Genomic DNA, 26,845 nt, shown 5'->3' on the forward strand with positions numbered 1-26,845 from the left:
AAAAGACAGTTCATCCCAAAATTAAGAGTTTGTGCTTCAAACCCATTTTTTTCTTTTGTTGGACCCAGAACTATTTATTTTGCTTGTTCATTTTGCATTATTTAGCTTAAATAAATGTTTTTTTGTTGTTGTTTTTGTTTACTGCATGTAGCTTTGTAAAAAAACAACAGCAAAGCTTTAAAAACCTAAAACAAAATTTTTTCTTTTGGTTTAAATAAATGTTTTTTTGTTGTTGTTTTTGTTTTTGTTTATATTTTCAATTTTTTCTCCGATTTCTATTTTTTATAAAAACAATTTTTTTATTGTATATTGTCTTTAGATAGATTGATTGATAGATAGTTGTTTAAATTAACTGTTATTTATATAGTTATATTTAAAGATAGATAGATAGATAGTCAAAAAGGTAGTTTTTGTGAAATTATTCGTTTTATTGTTGTTGTTTCGGTGCAACTGTAAAGCCACTCGATGGACTTTTATTATGAAAACAGCAGCCTACTTCCTGTAGGCGGCGTGAAAGTCACATGACGGTTTGTGTCGTCATGCTGTGTGTTTTGACTGTAGCGTAGGTGCTGCAGAGGTGTTTCTCCTGCTGTAGTGCACTCCTCTTGATGTGTGGTCTCGGCTGTGTCTCACATAAGCTGCTCGTCTGTGTTTGGTCGTGCTGAAATGAGTGATGTTGTGGAGAAACCCTCACCTGCTCTGCCGTTTTAGGATTTGAGTCTCAAAACTGGAGCTGCTAAAATCACCAACAGATTGACAGACAAACTCATCAAGAGCATCACAGAACTGACATCCAAACATGTAAGTTAATAATTAAAACAACAGCGCAGGCATAAGCATAAATATAGATATTGACACGTCAAAAACGTGATATGGTGTCGGTTTCAGTTTAGCAATCAGTACTTTATCTGGAAGGTATACAATTTTATATTTCAAATTTCATGATTTGAGGATAATTGATTACACGGAATAGGTGTAAATGTAAAAATACTAAACTTTAAAGTGAACAGCAAAAAGGTGGCCACTTCCAACTTCAAAATACTACAACTACTTCTAATAATATTAATTAAGTACAATATACAAATGTACACTATCAAGGTCCTAGCAACCACATATTAAAATGCAATGCTGTGCTCTTGATTTTAAAGCACCTTCTCATTTGATTTGCCTTTGCAGGAGGAGGAGAACCTCATCAAACGGGAGCTGTCTGCCATCAAAGAGCAGGTTTCGTCTCCCAACACCACCATGGTGAGCGATACAGACCATACCATCATCACGGTCACTCAGAACTTCAGATGCTGGTTATTTGACCTCAGTGTGTGTGTTACAGAAGCAGATGAGAGAGATCATGGTGCGAGCCATGTACTGTGAGATGCTGGGCTACGATGCCTCCTTCACCTACATTCACGCCATCAAACTGGCCCAGCAGGGCGGCGTGCTGGAGAAGAGAGTGGGTACGTTTGCACCCCATTTCCACTCCTCACCATATATCACTCCAATAACACACGCACAGTACACTTTATACAAGCTCCAAGATTAGCCTCAATGATAAATGTACAAATTATAAATAAAATGCATTTAATAATAAAAATATTTTATGTGTAATACATTATAACAATCATTATTTTAATAAATTTTGCCATTAATTGTAATAATCCAGTGAGATTTTTGTCTAAAAGTGGCTAAAACTTTTAACAGCACTGTAGCTTTGCAATTAGGTTTCTTGTAGCATCTTGGAGACACTGGCACAGTTCTTCTGGATTGAGTCTGTCTCAGTTTGTTCTGTGTCTGCATGTCATTTCAGACAGACTGCTGATGATCAGATCTCTGTGTGCAGCTCTAACTGTTTTCAGCAAACAAATCTCACTGGATTATTACAATTAATGGCCAATGTCATTTCTTTGATGTTTGGAAATGTAAACTGATATTTCCTACTGACACACTACAGAAAAAGAAACCATTTTCAGCTAGTGAAAATACTAGTGTTCTAATCATTTGTGCCACCACTGTATTTGTGTATCTATATATACAAAATATAATTATTTTATAAATATATTTGATTACAGAAAATATTCAATTATACAAATCTACAGTTATTTGTGTCTATATTAAAACAAATAAATTATGCAAAAAAAATCTACAGTTTTTATTTATTTATTTATTTATTTATTTTATTGTAATAACTTTAGAACTCCATTTAGAGATTCTTCATGAAAAAAGTTAATTATGGCCTCTGAATGTGTATGATTTTAATCTTTTAATCTATTACATTTTTTTTCAGGGTACCTTGCAGTGTCTCTTTTCCTTGATGAAGGCCATGAATTGTTGTTGCTGCTGGTAAACACAGTATTAAAAGTGAGTTTGGTTCTTATTATCTTCAAACGGCCCTGTTATGTAAAATGTGTGGCTGAGCGTCTCATGCATGTGTGACAGGATCTTCAGAGCACTAACCTCATTGAAGTGTGCATGGCGTTGACTGTTGTAGCTCAGGTGTTTCCCAAAGACATGATACCTGCTGTCCTTCCTCTGGTAGAAGACAAGCTGTCACATCCGAAGTAAGCCAGAGAGACTCACTCCTCCACAATACACGCAAGTCTCAGAGATATTCATTATTTCAACACTCGAAGATATCTAAAGCCAGTGTTATTTTGTTATAATTTATTTCATATTATAGTGTTTAGTAATATTTTGAATTAGCTTTTGATACTTTTAGCTTTGATATATTTTTTGTCTAAGTTTTGGTAGTTTTTGTTGTGTGATTTTGTAATTTGTATAGTTTCTCATATATTTCTACATAGCTTTATTTTGTTTTTATGTTGGTTTTAGTAATTTAATACTTTGGCTTTAAGCCAACTTTAAGTTTTTCACAGAGTATTTATGATTGATTTTATTCCAGCATTATTTCAGTTAACAAAGTCTTTAATAATACATTTAATATATATATAATGCTATATAATAATATATATATATATAGTTTTAGTTATAATAAAATAGCAAAGTATAGCAAAAGTGTCCAATAACTACCATTTTTGCATTTTTTTGTAAATTAAATTTTTATAAAATTTTATGTAATTTTTTGTATTTTTTTTAATATTGTTTTTTATTAATTTTTATTTATTTTTTTTTTGAACACCGCTGTTGCTTGTTGAATCTACCTTCATGCATAGAACCTGATTAATGGAAATTACCTAAATAATGAATTAATTAAGCCTTAATTATGAATTAATAACCAGTTATCCAGTTAAGAAATGTGTATTTGTTGGTTTGATTATTTTTTTAATATTAACTCTTTCTTTCCTGTCTAAGGAGATCATTCGGAGGAAAGCCGTCCTGGCGTTGTATAAGTTTTATCTTATAGCTCCAAAAAAGTCCAGCACATTTCATGCCAAGTTTTGCAAGGCCCTGAGTGACAAAGATCCGGGTGTCATGGCATCTTCCTTACATATTTACCTACAGCTGATCAGGGTCAGTCTCCAACATGCAGCATGCTCTTAGAATCTCAGTATTCATGACGGGTGGCTTTGTATTATGAAAGTGAGCCATCTTTTGCATTATAATACAGACCGTTTTTTTTGTCCTAAACCGTAAACATCTGCAACCAGTTTTTATATTAAACATTAAACACATTCTGATTTAATTTTGTCCCATCATCCAGTATTTCACTTTCAGTTAATAAAAATGTCTTGTCGGTCACATCTGATGTTTTTGTCTTCATCAGGAGAGTCCGGACAGCTATAAGGACCTGACGGGTAGTTTCGTCACCATCCTGAAGCAGGGTGCTGGGGGGAAGCTCCCGGTGGATTTTAACTATCACAGTGTTCCTGCGCCGTGGCTGCAGATCCAGCTGCTCCGGATCCTCTCGCTGCTCGGGAAAGAGGACCAAAGGTACCGAGGGGCAGCCATGCACATACAAGCTGCGTGCCAATGTGTATACTTTACATTATGCACTAAAAAGTACATACCTGAATGGAAAATGTGTTGATTTTTCAGCACCAGCGAGCTGATGTATGAAGTTCTGGATGAGTCTCTGCGCAGAGCAGAAATGAACCACAACATCACTTATGGTGAAATCCTCTTTTTTAATGGACCAAATGGCAATTTGTGTTCAAAATGAATTCATCTAATACATAAAGTCTCTTTCAGAAGAGTTGGTTTTTATATTTCTATTTAGTTTTTGTTTGTTTTTAAATTTATTAATTAAGATTTAGTAATTTAGTACAACTAGGTATTTTCATTGAAGTTTACATTTTTCATCTAATACTGTTGTTATATTATATATGTTTTTTTTAAATTAATGAAATGCAGAAGCTTTTTAAGTTTATTTGTTTTATTGTTATTTTATTTGTGCTTTTTTATTTTGTTTGTTTTTATTAAAGTTTTTAAATAATTTAACACTTCAGTGAAATTTGTTTTATTTTAGGTAGTTGCCAAAAAAATAATTTCTAATTTTAAGTATTTAAATTTTTCGTCTAATACTTTTATTTTATTTCAGCTTCATTTCAAATAACGAAAGCGATCCTTAATAGTTTTAGTATTTAATTACAATACTAATTGTTTAGAGTGTTCAATAACCACTATGCAGAATGTTTATTTTATTTCCTCTTTTTAATGCAAGAATATCTAATCATCATAAATCGTCTCTTCTAATGGAGTGAATGATAATTTGTCAGCAAAATGTTCACAAATAACACACACAATGTCTGTTTCAGCAATCCTGTATGAGTGTGTGAAGGCTGTCTACACCATACACCCCAAAGCTGAGCTGCTGGAAAAAGCCGCGAGATGCATTGGGAATTTTGTTCTGTCTCCGAAGATCAACCTCAAATATCTTGGTAAAATTCCTGGCTGCTTTTGGTTTTCACTAGTTAGTTAACCTGAACTCACTTTAACTGCTCATATATTGGTGCATTGTCCAGGTTTGAAAGCCTTGACGTATGTCGTCCAGCATGATGCTAAACTCGCCCTGCAGCATCAGATGACCATCATTGAGTGTTTGGATCACTCAGATTTCACTATTAAGAGAGAGGTAATGAACAAACCACACCTAAAGTTGTCATAATTGTGAAAAAATCCATAATTTTTACTTTTTATGTCATAATTGAAACTTTTTTTCATGATTCTAATTTTTTTTCAGGCCATAAATGTAACTTTATATCTCAAAAGTGACTTTTAATATCATAATTATGAATTTTGTGTCATAATTTCGACTTTTTAATTCATAAATATTACTTTGTGGTAACAGCAACAAATCAAAAAGAAAATCCAACTTGTAAAACATCCAAAACTGGTAAACGAATGTGATGCTCTCGCAAATATTATAAATTAGCTCAATAATTGATTTAAAGGGATAGTTATCACCCAAAAATGAAAAATCCGGTCATTGATTACTCACCATCATGTCGTTCCAAACCCATAAGACCTTCGTTCATCATCAGAACACAAATTAAGATATTTTTGATGAAATCCGAGAGCTCTCTGACCCTCCATAGACAGTAATAAAACATGATCAAGGCTCAGAAACGTAGCAAGGACATCGTTAAAATAATCCATGTGACATCAGGGCTTCAACTGTAACTTTACGAAGCTCCGAGAATACTTTTTGTGCGCAAAGAAAACAAAAATAATGATTTTATTTAACAATTCATCTCTTCCGCGTCACCCTGGTGCCATTTTGAGAGTATCATATACATAAATAATGTATATACGTGGATACTTTGTGTATGTTGTTTACGCTTCGATCTGAACGTAAATAACGTATCTGTGTACATACCTTGTTTACGTATGTGATACTCTCAATATGGCGCCAGGGTGATGCGGAAAAGACAAATTGTTGAATAAGATCATTATTTTTGTTTTCTTTGCGCACAAAAAATATTCTTGCGGCTTCGTAAAATTACGGTTGAAGCCCTGATGTCACATGGAGTATTTAAACGAAGTCCTTGCTACGTTTCTGAGCCCTGATCATGTTCATTACTGTCTATGGAGAGTCAGAGAGCTCTCGGATTTCATCAAAAACATCTTAATATGTGTTCTGAAGATGAACGAAGGTCTTGCAGGTTTGGAACGACATGAGGGTGAGAAATTAATGACCGGATTTAAATTTTTGGATAAACTATCCCTTTAATATAAGATTTATGTTGATCTGCATATTCTTAATTCCCAACAAATCAAGCGTCTTGTGTTTTAGACTCTTGAATTGCTGTTCAGGATCACAAATGCTCAGAATGTGACCGTGATCGTTGAGAAGATGCTGGACTTCCTGCGCAGTTGCAACGACGAGCACACCATCATCCATCTGATTGGGAAAGTCGCAGAGCTCGCTGAGAAATATCCTTTTAATAAACCAGAGTTTATGAATACACTACTTCCAATGAAATGCTGAATGTCAGCTGTTATGTTCCTATAAAAACCCTTACGTTTGCTCCAGATAACTCGTGGTTCATTCAGACGATGAATGATGTTTTTTCCATTGGTGGAGATTTGCTGCAACAAGACGACCCAAACAACTTCCTGCGACTGCTGGCGGAGGGTAAACCAGAAGTATAGACAATCTAAGAGCTGGAAAGTGTAGTAGAAGGTGTTTTATTTTATATTTCTGATGGTCTTTTTTGTGTGTTTTTGTCTCAGGCTCTGAGTCTAAAGAGGAAGATGATCAGTTACGGCTTTATGCTGTCGAGTCGTATCTGACTGTGCTGAAGGGACACACTTCTCATCTGCCCCAGTGCTTCTTACAGGTCATGAGCTGGGTGTGTACTACATATATATATATATACACACATACACAGCACAGTTTTGATGATTCACAAAATAATTCTACTTTAAGGCTGATTGAAATTCTAGTGACAGGCTTCCAAATGAATTTCAAAACACCTGATAAATTGAGAAAAAAAATATTTAAAAAAATATATATTCCAAAAATATGTTTATTAGGAAAATACATTAAAATCCTTATATTTAGAGGACAAAAAATCTTTAACCTAAATAAACTTCTGAAGGTGAATTTTCTGATGAAGGGAAAGACTTGCAAGTTACCACAGGTGTTTTCTTCAGTATGTGGATTTTACAATTTGCACTTTAATATCAGTTGGTATTTTATTTACTCAAAAAAACTGTTTGTATTTATTAGTAATCAGTTAGGACACATTTAGTGTTTTATTAAGCTAATTCACGTCACATTTTTCATAAAGTGCTTAATGCAGTAGATTGTTTCAAAGCTTTTTCACAGTCATAAACAGGAAAATAATAGTGTTAATGTTGCAAAATCTTTATTCAGTCTTAAAACAACTTCAATTTGAGCTGTAAAGCAGCTCTACAAAAGACAACAATGCAGTGTGTTTTTGTGTTCTCATCTGATATTTTCTGAATATTAATTGTCTTTTAAGAACCAGCTGAGCATCATATAATTATTATGTAATATTAATATTAAATACATAAATTTTTATTAAATTATTATATTATTTATTTACCTTTTACTTAATATTAATTAATTAATTAATTTTGAATTTTTACTTAATATTAACTAATATATTTAAAGCAAAATATATTTTAAAACTTTTTTTTTATGCTATGCTGATAACTATTATTTAATTTTATTTATAATTTTATATGAAATATTTTTGATATTTTATTAGGTTTTATTTATTTACACAAAAATAAAATCCAGCGTTATAACTGGTAGTATAAAGATGGATAAATGGTTAATCCTTTTAAAACTGTCATGGAAACTTAAATTGGATACTTTTTGATTAAAAATGATAAAATAAGCCCTGTGTGTGGTGCTTTTTCAGTTCTGAGACATTAGCTTAGAAACATGCTAACATCAAAATCTATTGAAATAAACTGCAAGTGTCTGTTGCCCTTGAAATGAAGTGATGATGTTCTGATATGTTCTGATAAACTGATATTTGTTAATCGATGTGAGCTCAGGTGCTTGGAGAATACGCTCACCTCCAAGAGTCCGTGGACCGGCGCGAGGTCATCCGGCTGCTGACGCAGCTGCTGGAGCAGAGAAGCGTGAGCTCGGAGACACGGGTCTGGATTCTTTCTGCGCTGACCAAGATCCCTGAGGGCCAGACAGACTTGAGTCTGGACCTGGCTGAGAGTCTTTCATCCTCCCAGGACACGGTGCTCCGTCAGCAGGCCCAGGAGCTGCGGCACCTCAGCCAGGACTCACAGCTCCGTGAGTGGGTCCTGCCCCGTGGAGCACCCTGGGACGGCATAGAGGTAGCAGGCCTTATTGTTTCTCCCTATTATGACAAGTTCTTTTTTATTAAAGCTATGTGAATTAACATTTGGTGCTCTAGCAGGTAAATACACAAAACTCATTATATGAATTTTGTACATTTTGATCAAAAAAAGTAACATAGTGTACCTTTAAGGATATTTTCCACACTAAACAGCCAGATTTAGAGAACTTCAAGTGAACAAAACTGTAATTTGGTGGTGTAACATATTATACATGATAAGATTTGTTTGAAAGAAGTCTCTTCTGCTCACCATGGCTGCATTTATTTGATCAAAAATGCAGTAAAAAAAATACAGTAATATTGTGAAATATTGTTACAAATTATAATAACTGTTTACCTTTTGAATATATTTTAAAATGTAATTTATTCCTGTGATCAAAGCTGAATTTTCAGCATCATTACTCCAGTCTTCAGTGTCACATGATCTTCAGAAATCATTTTTATTTTATTATTTTGTTCTAAGGTGAATTTTCTGAACATCAGTGTTGAAAACAGTTGTGCCGCTTCATATTTTTATATAAACTGATATTTTATATAATGTATTATTTGATGAATAGGAAGTTCAAAAGATCAGAATTTATTTAAAATAGAAATCTTTTGTAACATTATAAATGTTATTTACTTTTGATCAATTTAATAAAAGTATTAATTTCCTTTGAAAATATTTGTATTGATCCCGAACTTTTAGTGTAAGTGTGAACAACAGTTTTGTTCACAAGGCATGTTTTGAGCATTCAACTAAGTAAGACATCTTCCAAACCGCTGTGTAAAATCGCCCCAAAATCCCCAAAGATTCAAACCTGTTGCTGTAGTTTGTGTATTTTCTTCACAGGTTGATTCTTCTCTGTCATTTCTGGACGGGTTTGTGTCTGAGGCTTTGGCTGCAGGAGCCGCACCATATAAACCCCCTCATCAGAGACAGGAAGAGCTGTGTGAGGACAGAGGTACAGCCATTATTCACCCTCATCACAATGCTTGCTGTTATTTATACTACAGTAAACCAGTCTTAAGTAGCACTGGTATTATAGAAGTAGCCAACAATACATTGTATGGGTCAAAACTATCATTTTTCATTTATGCCAAAAATCATTAGGAAGTAAAGATCATGTTCCATTAAGATATTTTGTAAATTTCCTACCATAAATATATCAAAACTTAATTTTTGATTAGTAAAATGCATTGCTAAGAACTTCATTTGGACAACTTTAAAGGCGATTTTCTATGTATTTTTAATTTTTTTTTTTGGACATCTTATTCCAGATTTTCAAATAGTTGTATCTCAATTTCAAAACATTGACTCTTATGACTGGTTTTGTGGTCCATATGTGTATGCTGCCCTTAAATGAGCAGTTCACCAAAAATGAATATTTGTCATCATTTACTCACCCTCATGTTATTCCATACTGTTTATGATTTTTGTAGCATTGAATCTGGAGCCGTACAGTTTTTCTCTGCCTGTAAGTTTATCATCATGTAGCATCACTGACAGACAATCTCCCACACTACTGTCCGTCAGTTCAGGACTCTCAGGAAACAGCGCTGAACTCTCGCAGAAGGCAGGGTGAGTATCTATAGCATGCTGTCTTTGGTTGTACACAACAGCTCAAAAGTTTGGAGTCAGTAAGATAATACTTTTATTCAGCAAGGTTGCATTAAATTTATCATAAGTGGTGGCAGTAAAGACATTTATAATGTTAATAAATGTTGTTCTTTTGAATGTTCTATTAAAGAATTGGTTTTCACTTTTTTTAACATTGATAATAATAAAAAATATTTTCGAAGTAGCAAATCAGCATATTAGAATGATTTCTGAAGGATGTGACACTGAAGACTGGAGTAATGATGCTGAAAATTCAGCTTTGCATCACAGGAATAAATTAAAATTTAATATAAATGGTAATGTTTCACAATATTATTATTTTTTACTGTATTTTGGACAAATAAATGCAACCTTGGTGAGAAGAAGAGACTTCAGTAAAAACATTAAATCTCAGTGAGCCATACATTTGAAACAGTACTGTATATATACAGGTGCATCTCAGAAAATTATAATATCATGAAAAAGTTCTCTTTTTTTGTAACTTGTTTCAAAAAGTGAAATTTTCATATATTCTAGATTCATTACATGTAAAGTAAAACATTTCAAAAGTTTTTTTGTTTTAATTTTGATGATTAGAGCTTACAGCTCATGAAAGTCAAAAATCCAGTCTCTCAAAATATTAGAATATTTACATTTGAGATTCATTAAATGACAATCCCTACGGTATAAATTCTGGGTATGTCTTGTTATTTGAAACCACAATAATGGGGAAGACTGCTGACTTGGCAGTGGTCCAGAAAACAATTATTGACACCCTCCACAAAGAGGGTAAGTCACAAAAGGTCATTACTGAAAGTGGTGGCTGCTCACAGGGTGCTGGTTCAAAGCATATTAAATGCAAAGTTGACTGGAAGGAAGAGATTGGGTAGGAAAAGGTGCACAAGCAACAGGGATGACCGCAAGCTTGAGAATACTGTCAAACAAAGTTGATTCAGACACTTGGGAGAGCTTCACAAGGAGTGGACTGAAGCTGGAGTCAGTGCATCAAGAGTCACCACGCTCAGACGTCTTCAGAAAAACAGCTACCAAGCCACTTCTGAAACAGAAACAATGTAAGAAGCATCTTACCTGAGCTAAGGAGAAAAAGAGCTGGACTGCTGCTCAGTGATCCAAAGTTCTCTTTACAGATAAAAGTAAATTTTGCATTTCATTTGGAAATCAAGGTCTGGAGTCTGGAGGAATACTGGAGAGGCACAGAATCCAAGCTGCTTGAAGTCCAGTGTGAAGTTACTGAAGTCAGTGATGATTTGGGAGCCGTGACGTCTGCTGGTGTTGGTCCTTTGTGTTTTATCAAGTCCAAGTCAATGCAGCAGTGTACCAGGAGATTTTGGAGCACTTTATGCTTCCATCTGCTGAAAAGCTTTATGGAGATGATGATTTCCTTTTCCAGCAGGACTTTAGCACCTGCCCACAGAGCCAAAACCACTTCCAAGTGGTTTGCTGACCATGATATTACTGTGCTTGATTGGCCAGCCAACATGCCTGACCTGAACCCCATAAGGAATCTATGGGATATTTTCAAGAGAAAGATGAGGAACACTGATGCTGGAGTTTGTGCTAAAGGAGCCCCAACCAAGTATTGAGTACAAAAATTAACATACTTTAAAGAACTTGAACTTTTCTGTTTTGCAAATTCTTTTTTTTGATTGATCTTAGGAAATATTCTAATATTTTGAGATACTGGATTTTTGACTTCCATGAGCTGTAAGCTCTAATCATCAAAATTAAAACAAAAAAACTTTTGAAATGTTTACTTTAAATGTAATGAATCTAGAATATAAGAAAGTTTCACTTTTTGAAATAAGTTACAAAAATGTTTCTTTTTTTTCAAAAATTCTAATTTTTTGAGATGCATCTGTATGATATGTTTGTATATTAACTTTGTGTATCATTTCAGCTCCAGCACTCTGATTCTTGAGGGTGTAAAGAGAGTTTGGGGGAAAGATGGGTATCTTCCACAAAAAGAAGCAACAGCACCTCCGGTGGATGAACCCAGTGCTGCAGTTCAGCCTGCCAGCCAACAGGAGGCAGCAGAGAGAATAGAGCCACAGCCGGAGCCCTCGACGCAAAACCAGGACAAACAGCAGCTGGCTTCCTCTTTGTTTGTTGGTTTGGGAGTCGGGAGCTCCGTGTCTCTGGTGAGAAAATTATTTTATGATGGATTTGTGATTTAATTTTAAAGTTAATAGTGGGTTTATCTTACCATCTTGTGTTGATGACACTAAATATCCACTCACTCAAACCACATGCATTGCATTGGTTCTGTAAATGCCAATTGTTCTGATTCCTCTCAGCTGGGGAAATCCGAAGCCCCGCCCCCTCGCTTTAGAAAAAAGCCCCGCCCACACGAGTCATCATCATCATCAGGCACCAGCAAGAGGTCTTCCGACTCCTCCTCTCACTCCTCGCGTAACACGACTGACAGCTTCCTGTACGGCAGTTTCCCAGAGGAGGAGCCAGCCACGTCCATATCTACCTTTGACCACACCCCCAAATCCACCACAGCCAATGGCCTGTCTCAAAACAAAGACACTAAAGAAGACAGACACGCAAACACGTCTCAGATATTAGGTGGTGATATGGTTATAGTGCGGCCCAGTACAATCCAGGACAAACATCCTCCATCCGTGTCTTCAGATCTGACCGCGCTGTTACCCGCTGACCTCAAAGACCTACCTCACTCTGATGTCATCAGCCTGACCTCTGACCCCAGCCTGTCTCTGTCCTCCTGCCGTCTGTTCAGGGATGAAGCTTTGCTGCTTGTGATCTTCATATCCAACTGCACAGAAACTGTAATAAAAGACGTTGCGGTGCAGCTGACCTGTGAGGAGCTGAAGGTGTGTACTGGTCGGAAAATATCTTAATAATATTATGCAATAAAATAAAATGGGACGTCTTCTGTCTTAGACGGCGAGTTTGAGAGGGAACGTCATGGACTGTCTGGAGGCCAGGAGTACATCTGTGTGTCATTATGCTCTCCTGATGGACGACCCTCACACTAACGTGTCCTTAACCGGGACCGTCTCTTATCAAACACAACCGGGACACACAAACACACTCCCTTTCTCTGGGACACTGTCCACAGCAGACTTCATCAGGTATAGTGTGTCTGATACTTTACATTAGTTTTCTTTAGTGGTGGCAAACGATTAATCGCATCCAAAATAAAAGTTTTTGTTTACATAATATATAAGTGTGTACTGTGTATATTTATTATGTGTATATATAAATACAAACACATGCATGTATATATTTAAGAAAAATATGTTATGTTTATATATCATTTAAAATATAACAATATAAATGTATTTACAGGTACATGTAAATATTTTCAAAATATATACTGAATGTGTGTGTATTTATATATAAATGTACTTCAAAAAATAATTACAGTTTACTTATTGAGTTCACATTGTATTGCAAAACACTTCTGCTGCTGTTGAGGAGGGATACGGGTAAGTTTAGGGACAGGTTTGATGGTATGGGTAGGTTTAAAGGTGGGTTAAGGAGTAAAGCTGATGATACATGGGGCAATTCTTTGAGCAGTTTTGCCGGGCAACTTTTTTAAGCAATGTTGCTTGGGCACTCAATCTGGATACTTTAGATTTTTTTTCCAAGCACATTTTACCAATTCCAAACCACATCAAACTTAATAATAAAAATAAAATTCTGAAGTATTGTGAAATATCTTAAGTCGAAGTTTTATATAGGGTTTGTGGACAGATCAATTGTGTGTGACTCTTGAAGGACCAGCACCACATCTTCTTGTACCATTGTTTGAAGAATTTATCTTCCAGAATCTGGCAGTAAGTTTTAGGAGCTCATTTTTATCCCATCTTCTATCCTGAAAAGTCTGTCTTGCAGGATTGACTTAAAATGAACTCCTAAAACTTACTGCCAGATAAATTCTTCAAACTTTTTTTTTTTTATATATATATATTTTTGTCTGGTTGCTTCATGTATTTGGAGGAAAAAATCATCCTAAATAATCTTCTGAAGGTGAGTTTTCCAGTGGAGTTAAAGATATGCACATTGCACCCCCCCCCACACACACACACTTAATATAAAATGAAAGTAAAACACAAACACCAACAAATGACTTTAAAGCATTTCTTTTTGTTGCAAGCTTTTTGAGTTTTTGAGACTTATTTTAATGAACTCATTTCTGTCTGTCACACACAGGCCTTTGGTTGTAACCACAGAGGAATATGGGAAACTCTGGCTGTCATTGTCTCATGACGTCAAACAGAATCTGAAACTGCTCACGGATGCCGGTGACCCGCTCAGAACCACCCTAAATGCTCTCAAAGACGCCCTACAGCTACATGTAGTGGACATTATCGGTAAAACATCTTTCAGTTCACTTACTTTCACGTGACTTGCAGGCATTTTATATTCCATTTCAAGCATGCACCATTACTGACTATAATTTACACACTGTTTAGGGGAAGCGGCTCATCAGTCATGTGTTGTTTGTTTCAGGTTCAGAGGGAATCGTAAGCATGTCGGCTGCTCAGCGGCGCCCCCTGTCTCCTGCACTGCAGAGTGAACGGCGCTGCTCTGGCCATGTGGCTGCGCTCTCCTCATCCTGCTCTCCCAGACTGCATCCTGTACCACTGCCAGAGAGCGCTCGCACACCACTGAAGAAACTTCCAGGGAAGCTCCTTGACAAAATGATTTCATGCAGTGACTGTTTGACCGCTTGTCTTATGCCCTGACTAATAATATTAATGATATATATTTTTTGTACACAGTTACTGAGCTGCATTGTGTCACACTTACATACAGTAAAAAGTATTTATTGATTTTAAACATTTGCGGTTTGGTCTGTCATGGTAGGTATATTCATGTTTGTTTGCAGAGAAAAAAAGAAATATGGCATTGTTTTCAAAATGTCATTTTATTCACTGTAGTTAGTTATCGGTACACTTTATTAGAGCAAAAACCAGAGTAGTTTTGCATATTCAAATATTTCTGTTATTTTCATAATATTAGAAATATTTCAAGTGTCTAGTAAATATTTCTAGTATATATGCTGTTAAATATTTTCTTAGTTTTCTCAGTTACGTAATACAGTCAACCTCAAACAGTAGACTAGTGTAGATTATTTTTATAAAACATGAAACGAAAACAGACCCCATTTACTTTTTGTGCACATTATTCCAAAGATAATGTTTGTCTACAAAATCTTTCATAAAAAATGTAACAACTTGCTTCACTTCTTAAGCATCATTCATCCTTTTTTAATTGACCTCACCATGACATCATTTTTCATCTCCATTCTGGTAGCCATCATTCACTTTTTTTACAATACAGTCAATTCAAGTAAATAAAGTTATTTTCTCATTAAATCTAGTTTAAACACATCACATTATGGAAGTAAAATGGGTTGTGAATGCCATTTCATGTTAACTTTGTAGCTGGTTAGTTTGCAGCACTAAAGATCATAGACTACAGCAAATAATCACTTTAGTAGTATTATAGATTAGATTAGTACATGACAAAACTGATGGTTTTTGTTGTCATTGCCCTTATGTCAGCTTAAACTACAAACCTGTTTTTTTTTTTGAGGTGAGCTAGAACACTTTAAAGAGATTGTTCACCCAAAAATGAAAATTCAGTCATTAATTACTCACCCTCATGTCGTTCCAAACCTGTAAGACCTTCGTTCATCTTCGGAACACAAATTAAGATATTTTTGCTAACACGATCAATGCACAGAAACGCAGTAAGGACATCGTTAAAATAGTCCATGTGACAACAGTTGTTCAACCGTAATTTTATGAAGCTACGAGAATTTTGTGCACAAAGAAAACAATACTAACGACTATTTTAACAATGTCCTTACTACGTTTCTGTTCCTTGAAAGTGTCAGTTGCATTGCTGTCTATGCAGGGTCAGAAAGCTCTTGGATTTCATCAAAAATATCTTAATTTGTCTTCCGAAGATGAACCTAGGTCTTACGGGCTTGGAACGACATGAGGATGAGTAATTAATGACAGAATTGTCATTTATGGATCCCTTTAAAAGTTAACCAAGTCATGATATGTCTATGTTTTGGTCGGGGATGTCTATATCGCACACTGACTGGTATGTGTCATTGAGTTTGAGGTAAGTTCAACAGTTTGTGTATAGTAGGTAAAAAAAAAAAATGCAGTCTTGCCACTCAAAATTTTAGGTGAAAGGAAATTACTCAGCGCACCTTTAAAGGTTTCTAATCCTGTGTTTTTTCGCTCAGGTGTGGGTCTCTGCAGATATTCTGAGCTCGTGGAATGAAGCGCATGGCCAGGCAGTCGGGATCCTCTTCCACGGGCTGCATGGAGAGATTGTTGGTCTGCTTGATGGTGCTGACGGTGCAGCCGTGACGAGGACAAACCGTGAACCTCGACAGCAGGGTCACCAGGATGGCCTTCGTCATCACCATGGCGATGTGTTTCCCGACGCAGGCCCGCGGGCCGCAGCCGAACGGCTGGAAGTAACGACTGGGAACCTGAGAGGGAAGCGGCCACTTTTACGCTTATTACGCTTAATATTACAGTGGTAAAGTGATGATAGTGGATGGTAATGCACTACCATTGTGTTTATTTCAAATAATGTTATGGCATTTACATGGTACACTGAGGTAGCATGGAACATTTCCAGAAAATGGTCATCATAATTATACTTTATCATACCATATTCATATGAAGTCTCATGACATCACAAGGTGTAAGGTTAGGTATACCATCACTATGGTATGTTCAAAAAAACGTAATATTGAAATGGTATATACACAAAAACATGGTATTACCAGGCCGTGTCCAAAAACATAGTAATACCACAGTATGTTTTCCTATTTCCATTTAGAAATGCTAATTCAGGTCAGGTCAGTATTGATTGTTCAGTTATTGGGAAGATGTATAATATATTTGGAAACTTGTAAAAGACTATGAATAATTGATCTAAAAACTACAAAAGTACCAATTTATGAGTCATACAGGTTTGCATGGTCTTTCTGATCTTATATGTCTGATTGTCCCAGTACTTACAGTGATCTCAAAGTTTAATGTAATTGTCTTTTTTTAAATAAAACTGTATTAGAATTCCCAGTAGAATGTCCAGAAACACTGTAATACCACAGTACTTTTTTGAAAGTGTGAGAATTCAGTCATATTTCCTCTTTTTATCCAGAAAATGCTAATTTTCTAGTCTAACAGGTCAATATTGATTATTCAGTTATTGGGAAGATGTATAAAATATTTGGAAATTTGTAAAAGAAAATGAACAATTGTTATAAAATCTACAGATGTACCAAGTTATGAGTCATATTTAAGAAATACTCTTTACATACAGGTTTGTATGGTTTTATTTGAACTCACGTGTCTGATTGTCCCAGTACTTACGGTGTTCTCAAAGTTCTCCAAGTTGAATTCGTTGGGTTTTTGGAAGAACTCAGACTTGTGCATGCGTCCGATGTTCAGGATGAGGTTCGTCCCCTTTGCCACTCGGTAGCCATCGATGTAGTCGTCCTCCAAGGCCTGTCTCATGATGAAGTCCACCACCGGATGGAACCTCAAAGACTCTTTGATAAAGCGCTCTAGAACATTCAGGTTCTGCAGGTCGGCCGACTCTACATCCCGCTCGCCTGAGAGGACAAGAAAGATGTCTTTTTGCATGAAAAGGTAATGGGAAATTGAGTTAAACCAGTTTCTGATGATTTCTAGCCAGTCCTTCTTGGACATTGGCTGGTCCACTTGGTCTAGATTGGACTACTAGTTGTCGGGGCCAAGACTGACCTGGTAGACCATCTTGGTCATGGCTGATTAGAGTTAGTAAAGCACCTTTACAAACTAGCTACCATGCTCCTATCACAATGTTGACCACCTTTAAGATTAACTATATAGTTTCAGATGTTAAAAGTTGTCTTGTAAATGTTTAACCATACCTATCTGAGACTGTATCTCCTGTACGATCTGCTCCTCCACGACAGAGTTCTGCTTCAGCAGGAGAAGCATGAAAAACAGACTGATGGAAAGGGTGTCTGGAGCAGCGATCACCATCTCCAGCACACATTGCCTCACGTCATCCACAGACAGCTCATCGTGGTTCTACAGACATGTGCAGCAAGTTAACATGTTGTGTTGCTTTAATACAGGAGATGGCACATAAACAGAGTAGGTGCTTACACACCTGAGCAAATATCAGCTCCGTTGCGAAGTCCGTCTCATCAAGCTTCTCCATGTTATTGATGGCCTGTCGCTTTTGCTCCACAAGCTTTCCCATTTCGTCCTGCAACTCTTTTCTGCAAGAAAACACTTTTTAAACGGTGTTTATAGAGCTTTTAGTGATTTCTGAATTTATGCCACTAAATTAGACCTCACTAAGCAAATTAGAGGTAATTTGCATAATCCTTAAAGGTACAGTGGCAAAAATGGCCTTCTACACGTCAAATAGAGTCATTTTGTTATTAGTACAAAAAACCTTGGCGTCATACAGTACACACAAATGATAAAGTCTGAGGTGGACTCACGCTGCCAGGTGGTATTTTTTGTACACAAAGTTTAGTCTGAAGAAAACATCTGGCTGTATAAGAACCGCCTGCCAGGTACTGAAATACCGGTGGATCTTTATCAGCAAGTCTTTCTCTGTATTGAACAAGCATAAGGAAAGATGATTGTATGCTTACTGTGAAAAATTCTAATTTATAACTGCCTAAGGTCATTTAAATTTTATTGGAAGAAGTGTTGGGGAACACATTACAAGTACAATGAGTTACGTAATCCTTGAATTTTCAAGTAACTAGAGTTACTTTTTCAAATAAGCCCAGGTTATTTCAGCCCAGGTGACAGAAAGTAATGCCATAAATGCATGTCATTCCATAAAAAGTAACTAAGTGACACAATAATTTACTTTTAATGGAGTGACACAATATTGTAATGTACAATATTTTAATGTATTTTTTTTAAAAGTACTTTAGATGTTCTAAAAAAAAGGTCTTTTCCTTTGTAAATATATATAATCGAATCAGTCAGATCAAAAGAACCATATATTTGAAGAGTGTTTGTATTGCAGTCTCACCATTGAGAGGGATTCTTAGGAAGAGTCTATTGGAAACATCCACAACGATACAGCGCAGAAGATTGAGTACATCCACATGTCCTGAGTGGTCTGTGAACTCCTGCAGGACGTTAAGCTGTTTGTTGGTCGCGCTGACACACACATCTACTGATTTCTGGAGACCTGGACCTGTAAGAGCTAGAGTACACACACACATAACCATTAGATTCTGATGGATGCGTGTATGAACTGTTCTGAGACCAGTTTTAGTGAATAACACCCACCTTTGGTGAAATATGTTCGCACTTTCTTCCACAATGCTATGTTGCTGTTGAAGATAATGCCTTGTTCAAACATACCAATGCACTGCAGACCTTTTTTACTGGCAAACCTCCCAGTGTAATTATTGCTCTTCAGAACATGATACACGGCAGAGGACCTGAAACAGTTTTACATTTTTCACATTAAAAATGGTGCCCTCAGATGTTGCATTCCTCATTTGAGGCAACAGTTAATGAGATAATTAGGTTTTATGGACTTGAGTAGCAGACTGTCAAAAAAAAAAAAAAAAAAATTAATGTTTTGGCCTTATAGGGGGCGCTCTTGAGCACCTTTTTGAACCATGAAATTACTTGATCTGCAACAGATATTAAGTAAAATTGACAATAATCCATAATGAGGATAATCAACAACAACTGCAGTGACTGATGGTTGTTCAACAATTTTTCACATAAGAAATCCAGTAATTTCAGTAGAAATCAACGTAATTGGGATTTTTCCGTAAGAGCGAAAAAAAAAAATGTTTGCAGAAAACCTCCATTGTTGACTACACTTTAATGTACTGTATAGGGATGTAACGATTAATTGCGAGCCGGTTGAAAATCGATTCAAATATGTGAATAAATCGGTTGAGATGCTAAACAAATCATGATTCAATAAGGGGTGGGAGTTATATGAATGTATGTCTGAGGGGAACTTATTGTCTTTTGAAAAGTTTAGATGGTACTTTTTCTTTTCCTCTTGCCTCTGTATAATGCACATTAAAGTTCATAAGTGCAGCGCTGCTTTGTTTACAGCGGAAACCAAGGAAATGCTTTAAGTGCCACCTGCTGTCAGAAAGTAAATATGCGTCCCATTCAGCTGTCCGCTGTTTCATGCAGATATTTTATGTATAGTTTCATAAAACTGAAGTCAAACTATTCTGTTTTTGCTTCAAAATTATACAATCTAATTTAGATTAAAAACTGCTCATGATGAATGTATGCAGCATCTTTGTTTGAATCATGATTAAAATGCAGTGGTTGCCTCTAATTTTAAATGGAAAGAGCACAGACAAAGCCTTATTTTGTTTATATGAGGATATTTATTTATTATTATTTATTTGATTTGGGGCTTGTTTTAAAATTTAAATTTAGTTTTATTTACATTTACATTCTATTTAAATTTTGTCATTTAGCAGACGCTTTTTATCCGCAGCTACTTACAAAGGATGAAAATAGAAGCAATCAAAACCAACAAAAGAGCAATAACATTTAAAAATGTTAGACAAACACATTAAAACATTTTAGAAAAAAGTTAAATGTAGAAATAATATTTTTGTGCTAACATTTTGAGAATATCATTCAGAAACCACATCACTTTGACCAATTATTACTGGGAAGAAAATTTTGTAAACTGGAAGAAAATTTGTTCATAAGATTGTGAGAACCTTGTCAGAACATTCTGATAACGTTCCCTTTTTTTGCTGAGTGAATGACGGTTATGTTTTTGAGAACTTGCTTGCTAAGTATAAAGGTCTCTTCTCCGTTGATCCAGACCCGAGCAATGCCGCCATATATTTTTTCGTTGTAGTAGTTGCATGCGGAGCCGATCCCCATCCACAGGAACCTGCTGTAGCTCATAATCGGGCCGAGACCCAACCACCAACCCGGACCTGAAAAACATGACATCACAACCAGCATGACCAGTCGGTAGGTTGTTCCCCAGTAAATCTGATTGGTTTTTTATTCACCTGGACAGTGATTGGTTCCTCCAGTTCTTGGCGGTAAATATTCTGTGCAGCAGAATCAGCAGTAACGTCCCTGTCAACGCCATCAACGTTACCTGCACCGCTGCGGCGATGTTTACCGGGCCCTTGACGACCTGCTCCATCATCACTTCATCTGCAGACACACCTTGTGCACCTAAATATGAAGAAGTACCTTAAAATGTTGGAACTTGCACTGTAAACCTGCAATAGAGTCTGTTAGCGTTTCTCTAAGCTAATGATGTAATAATCTACTATAAAAATGAATGGCAAATTTTGGGGGGAAATATGCTATTCTTGACTAGTATATTTAACTATTTTTATTGATACCGAATGAAGTATAATTATAAAATTGAAATTTCTCTTGCTTTATCTGCCATCTTGTATTTATTTTTTCACAGACCTTGTCATGGTCTAAGAATTGGGCCAAAACATGGTATGTTGGGTATTTTAGTTTTAATCACTTGAAATATATAATTTGCATGTTAACATACCCAGACTTTGCAGGTCATCGTCACTAACTAAAACTTTATATATATATATATATATATATATATATATGTCATAATTCTGACCTTTTCTCAGAATTGCAGGATGTAAACTCACAGTTGCGAGTTTTAAAGTCGGATTTGCAGGATATATACTGTGAGAAAATTCTTACAATTGCAAGTTTATATCTCACAATTCAGACATTTTCTTATAATTGTGTTTATATCTCACAAGTATGATTTTATAATTCACAACTACAAGATGTAAACACAATTGCAAGGAAAAGTCAGAATTGTGAGCTAAATAGTCGCAATGACTTTAAAAAAAAATAAAATATTCAGTGGCAGAAATGGGCTTCCGTAGTTAACTGAAATGAAAAGAAGCCTTAAGTTTATTTTAAGCTAGTTGGCGAGGCAAAATTACTCATTTTCATTTAACTTAACACTAAGTGCTAAAATCACTGAGTAAACTAAAACAAATAAGTAAAAATTCATAAAAAATATATATAGACATATTTAACATAAATGACATTAAAATATTGAAACTTTAAATCAATTTAAAGTGAAAGTATAAAAATAAAATTTTATTCAACAATAGTAGTTTATCAGTCATACTAAAATAACAGTAGTAAAGACATATTGCTCCTTTGACATCAATGCTACTGAATGACATTCTGGTCTGCTGTCATGTGGCAGGTATGGACTACATTTGTGATAATTTTGTGATGCTTTTTTAAAACTTGACATGCTACATGCTTTCACATTCTGCTAAATATCTACAAAGAAGAAAGCCATACAGTTGTGGAACACAAAGTAAACAGTCAACTTTCATAAACTGAAGTACTTCATAAAAACATTCTTCATGTCCTTGGATGAGTTTCAAAAAGTCATTATCGTGTGTCCTGTATTCATATGAATTCATATGTAAACGTTATTTTGATTTTTAGTCCAGCTGATAATTTAAAGCTCAGCCTAATGAATTAGCATTGACTGAATGAATTGACGTCCACTGGAGTAATGTAACAAACACACTCACCTCTTTAGATCTGCATCCGCTTCATTTTGAAATGTGTTGTTCAGTAGTTCAGACTTGCCGTTTACATGCTCCCATCATTCTGAAGTTCATTAGTTGATGTTTTAGCCCAATATATAGTCTTTCCCTTTTTTTTTTAAGTGCTTTAAAATCCCTGTTGCCATGATACACCCATTTTCCTTGTAGAAGTGTCATTGAAATCCCAAAGCAGAACAGAACAGACCAGAACAATGAAACAATGATGGACCAAAGTAGAGCAGGCTTTCATACTTTCCAGAAAAAAAAAAACACAAAATGGTCAGTGTGGGATGCTGTTAGCTCTTTAATGCGAAACACATTTTATCCCCCTCTTGTTATTTTTCAGGGGTTTATTGACCTTTGTCTTGGTTCCAAATCCACTGTCATTCATTCTCTGAAGGGCCTTTAATAAAGACGGGTCAGACTGACCCAGAACTGCAGGAGTGAATGAGCTTTTATTTACCAAAGATGTGAAGGAGGGAAACAATGTTGCCTAAGAAATTTGAGCGTTCATTCCACTTCCTAAAGCACACATAATACACATTGCTATGCTGTCTACTTTCAGTGACACGTTAATTGAAGATTCTTGTATAATGTTTTGAATAAAATGACAATTTTTAAATTGGTTACAAGGTTTTTTTTTTTTTTTTTTTTGTATAGCCTATTTCACTGTTGTTTTGTGGGAAGTTCAGATATGTTCAGATAAGTGTAGTATGTTCAGACATTTATTGTGCAAAAGATAGGAAAAGGTAGTAGCCTAATTGACGTAGACCTTCAATAAAAAGTTTCCTAAGTAACTAGAATGGAAGAATAAGCCATATATTTGGAAGTTGCTTAGAAATTTGCTCAAAAACCTGAGCGGGACAGTACTGGCAGATGGATTTCAAAGTGATTGAGGTGTTTTGTTATAATGAACGTAGCAGTTGTCATTTATTCCCGACTTCGGAGCCGCTGAAGACGCAGTGGATTACGTTTGTTTCTGAAGGACCTAAATGCGTCTATGTTCGCGCGAATCATTTGTGCACACTGCACGTTTTTGGTATCTCTCTTATGGTCTTGGAGTCTACACTAATGAGCTGATGAGTTGAATCAGGTGTGTTTGAATAGGGAGACATCTAAAATGTGCAGTGTTGGGTGTTCTCCAGGACCAGGATTGGGAACCACATTAGATCATCGAATAGTTTCGTTTAACGGAGACTGAGAATGAGGAACTGCAGTCTTGTGTCTAGGACAGGGATCTCCAACCCTGCTCCTGGAGAGCTACCACCCTGCAGACTTCAGTTCCAACCCTGCTCCAACACACCTGTCTGTAATTATCAAGTAACCCCAAACACCTTGAATAGATGCTTCAGGTTTGATTGGGGTTGGAGCTGAAATCTGCAGGACAGTAGCTCTCCAGGAGCAGGGTTGGAGACCCCTGGTCTAGGAAAAATAAGCCAGGTATGAAGTCACCTGTTTACTTTTATTGCTAGGCTACCTGTTCCATAAATTAAAACTTTTTAAATATGTAATAAAGTTGGTGTGTTTTTCACACAGGGAAATTTGTTGCAAGGGTTTAATAAAAAAACACAGTCAAATACAATCTTGAAGATCAACCAGTAACAAACCAGCTCCACTTCTGCCTCAAACCAACTGAGGAAACACAGTAAACACACACAGAAACACACTGAATTAGAGTGACAGAGTTAGAGTTTGTTTTTCTAATTCAACACATTTCCTCCATGTTTCTGCAGGTTGTCTGTTCACCGGCTGGCGGCTCGGACCCTGATCCGTTCTCTGGAGCAGGAGGAGAGGTCAGGAGCTGCAGATGTTGAGGGCATCAGGAGCAGGATGGTGGAGCTCAGTGTTCAGGCAGGAGTGAGCAGTGTTCATACAGCCTTCATTGCTGTGAATAAAGACAGCAGACAGACTGTGAAAGGACCCCTGCTGCAGAGTGCCGACACACGGTTAGTGCTTTCACTGTGAACTTCTGAAAACAAATTCTTCAGATATGAACTGTATATAGAAAATCCCAGGATGCCAGTATATGGCAGTGGCTTTTGCATGATGAGCACCAATCACATTTTTTTCAGAAAATGTTTAAATCCAGTTAAACTTATGGTTTCAAAAGTTCATTGTCAGATGACGGTTTACTTTTGTTGTTTGCAGCTCATTTTGATGTGAAGTAAATTTATTTTTAGGGAAGCTTTGTGGAGGTTTGTATGTTAAGATTAATATAGACTCTATCAGTGCAAGTTTAGTGCTGTGATTGTGTCTGTATGGATGTGTGTGGTTTGTGATTCCCTGACAGCAAGAACTTCAATTGCTTTTCTTGTCACTTCACAGTTTAATATGTTGATTTGATCTCATTAAGATTAAATAGTAAATGGTTATTTTAGTAAGTAAATGGTTCTTTTCAATTTGTGTGGGTTTCTTGTGCCTGTAAGGACGGGGGCCAATGCCACCTAAGATATAAAATCTGTAATCTAGAGTTTTCACAACTACAGGTTTTTCCAAGCAAATGAAAAGAACAAGCGGAATGGTGTCTAGTCATCACATCTTGTAAATAAAAACATTTTACTTTAAATTGTGTAAAAATGCCTTTTGGCAGTACAAATAAATGAGCAACTTTTTGAATGACAAGACAGATTTTTCACACTGCATGTAACTCCAGATTATTGATGTTCTAAGCTCTGCTTTTAACCCTGGGTGAAGAAATGCTTTATGCTTGTAAAGTAGAGGCAGGGTTAGCACTGCCTTTCCTGAGGGTTATAAAACCATGTTCCGGAGCAGACTTATTTAGGGCATTGTGGTGCCAGTGTTTGTACAGTATGAAATGATGCTTTCCAACCAACAGGCAGTCACATGCATAATATATACAGTCAAAGAAAGGCTGTGCATTGGATAAAATTCTTACTTTTAAAGTCTGAAAGGTATAGTCAGTATTAACTTGAAAGTACAGTCGGCAATATTTAAAATGATGCATGTACAATGCAGTTATGTACAGTAAACAAGTCGTGTGCTGCGTTCATCCAGTCAATGACTCAGACAATCCAAATATGCAAATAAGGACGTTAACCCAGGGTTTAGGAATTTACAGCGTGAAACAGCAGATTATGAATACTCAGAATTATTTGTTTACCCCAGGTAAATTATGAGCGATGTGAAACGTGAAGCAAGATAACCCAGGATTTGATTTATCCAGGGTTTAGAATGACCCAGGGTTCACTATTTCCTTCAGGAAATGTTAAAGTCCAGTTAAAAACATGATTCCAACATACTGTAGTTCCTTGTCACTTAACAGTTAACAAAATAATAATAACAGTTAACAGTTAATAATTAATAGTTAATAACATAACACTGAGTATCATCTGCATAACAGTGGTATGAAACATTGTGCCTCTTAAATATAGCATACAAAGGAAGCATAAAGAAAATAGAACAGGACCCAAAATTGAGCCCTGAGGAACCCTATACAAAACTGATGCACAAGATGCTGAATATTTGCCAGTCTCTACAGAGAAGGTTCAATCCATTAAATAGGATACAAACCAATTTGAATCCTAATTTGCTGTAAGCGATTTAAAAGAATGCCATGATCGAGAGTGTCAAATGCCGCACTAAGGTCCAGCAGAATTAAAACAGCACAATTGCCTGAATCAACAATAAGTTGTTTAATACTTTTAGCAATGCAGATTCTGTATTGTGTTGAGGTCTGAAGCCAGACTGATATTTATCGAAATTACTATTTTCCTGTAGAAAAGAAGAAAGCTGATTAAACACAACCTTCACCAAAACTTTTGATAAAAACGGTCATTTAGAAATGGGACGGTAATTATTTAAAACTGTTGGATCAAGATTTGTTTTTTTGAGTAGTGGCTGCACAGTGGCATGCTTAAAATAGGATGGGACTATTCCACTGATTAAACTGCTATTAATTATGGACAATAAACTACTAATAGTGTCAAGTGTCTCTAATAAGAGACGAGGAGGAACAACATCCAACGAACAAAAAGTGGGCTTCATTTTATAAATAATTTACACCAGGTAACTGTGAGACACTGGAGTAAATTCAGATAAATATGTAGAAATTAATGTGGACTGAGGGAAGTCCAGAGAGGAGGGAACAATACGTGATCATATATTCTCTTGCTTTACTCTCTTGAGGCATTTTTTTAATGCATGTTGATTCTTTAGTGAAGGTAGGATACCTTATAGTATGAGGATCTGCAATAAATAAACATGCAGTCACATTTCAGAACTTTTTTTGCTTACTTTTTATTTGCATTTGTTCAGTTTTGTTCCAACATATTTCTGACAGGTTCCCAACACCTTAGACACAGAGACAAGAGGGCTGCTTATGATGAAAGAGACTGCTATTCTGCATCATTGGCAATAAAGGGTGAATGAACTAAACAT

At 35.9% G+C, this 26,845-nt stretch overlaps 2 protein-coding genes and 1 pseudogene across 3 annotated transcripts; 2 read left to right on the forward strand and 1 right to left on the reverse strand.

Annotated features, from left to right (window-relative positions):
• LOC109045640 overlaps positions 1–26,845 on the forward strand; it is a 638,390-nt pseudogene that overhangs the window by 588,895 nt on the left and 22,650 nt on the right.
• On the forward strand, positions 512–14,490 carry LOC109068453 (AP-4 complex subunit epsilon-1-like). The gene is given in 22 exon segments (XM_042752684.1): positions 512–801; positions 1,177–1,248; positions 1,331–1,454; positions 2,282–2,355; positions 2,434–2,555; positions 3,306–3,465; positions 3,719–3,885; positions 3,991–4,064; positions 4,710–4,832; positions 4,917–5,026; positions 6,188–6,327; positions 6,417–6,529; positions 6,628–6,746; positions 7,927–8,223; positions 9,079–9,190; positions 9,669–9,807; positions 11,744–11,984; positions 12,141–12,683; positions 12,754–12,944; positions 14,029–14,189; positions 14,329–14,345; positions 14,347–14,490. Coding segments are annotated over 22 exon segments (3,378 nt in total). The 5' UTR covers positions 512–666.
• LOC109068452 (brain aromatase) lies at positions 15,894–22,581 on the reverse strand. Of its 2 annotated transcripts, XM_042752696.1 has the most exons (10): positions 22,433–22,581; positions 20,901–21,065; positions 20,662–20,824; positions 19,167–19,321; positions 18,904–19,080; positions 18,356–18,470; positions 18,016–18,127; positions 17,771–17,933; positions 17,229–17,470; positions 15,894–16,336 (listed from the first exon to the last, which is right to left on the reverse strand). In XM_042752696.1, the coding sequence occupies exons 2-10, from the start codon at positions 21,034–21,036 to the stop codon at positions 16,061–16,063; spliced, it is 1,539 nt and encodes a 512-aa protein (XP_042608630.1). In that variant the 5' UTR covers positions 21,037–21,065; positions 22,433–22,581; the 3' UTR covers positions 15,894–16,060. The 2 variants fall into 2 exon arrangements, with proteins under 2 accessions (XP_042608630.1, XP_018940807.2); XM_019085262.2 differs by lacking the exons at positions 20,901–21,065; positions 22,433–22,581 and having other exon boundaries at positions 20,662–20,833.

This window comes from Cyprinus carpio, chromosome B25 (assembly GCF_018340385.1).
Source record: "Cyprinus carpio isolate SPL01 chromosome B25, ASM1834038v1, whole genome shotgun sequence".
Classification (NCBI taxonomy): Eukaryota; Metazoa; Chordata; class Actinopteri; order Cypriniformes; family Cyprinidae; genus Cyprinus; species Cyprinus carpio.

Excerpts from the sequence above, each read along its gene's own strand:
- LOC109068452 (XM_042752696.1), bottom strand. The coding sequence starts at position 21,036 with ATGATGGAGCAGGTCGTCAAGGGCCCGGTAAACATCGCCGCAGCGGTG. Across the intron at positions 18,128-18,355 it reads AAAAAATACCACCTGGCAGC|AAAAGAGTTGCAGGACGAAA; the intron begins GTGAGTCCACCT and ends GTTTTCTTGCAG. Across the intron at positions 17,471-17,770 it reads GGAGATACAGTCTCAGATAG|GCGAGCGGGATGTAGAGTCG; the intron begins GTATGGTTAAAC and ends TTGTCCTCTCAG.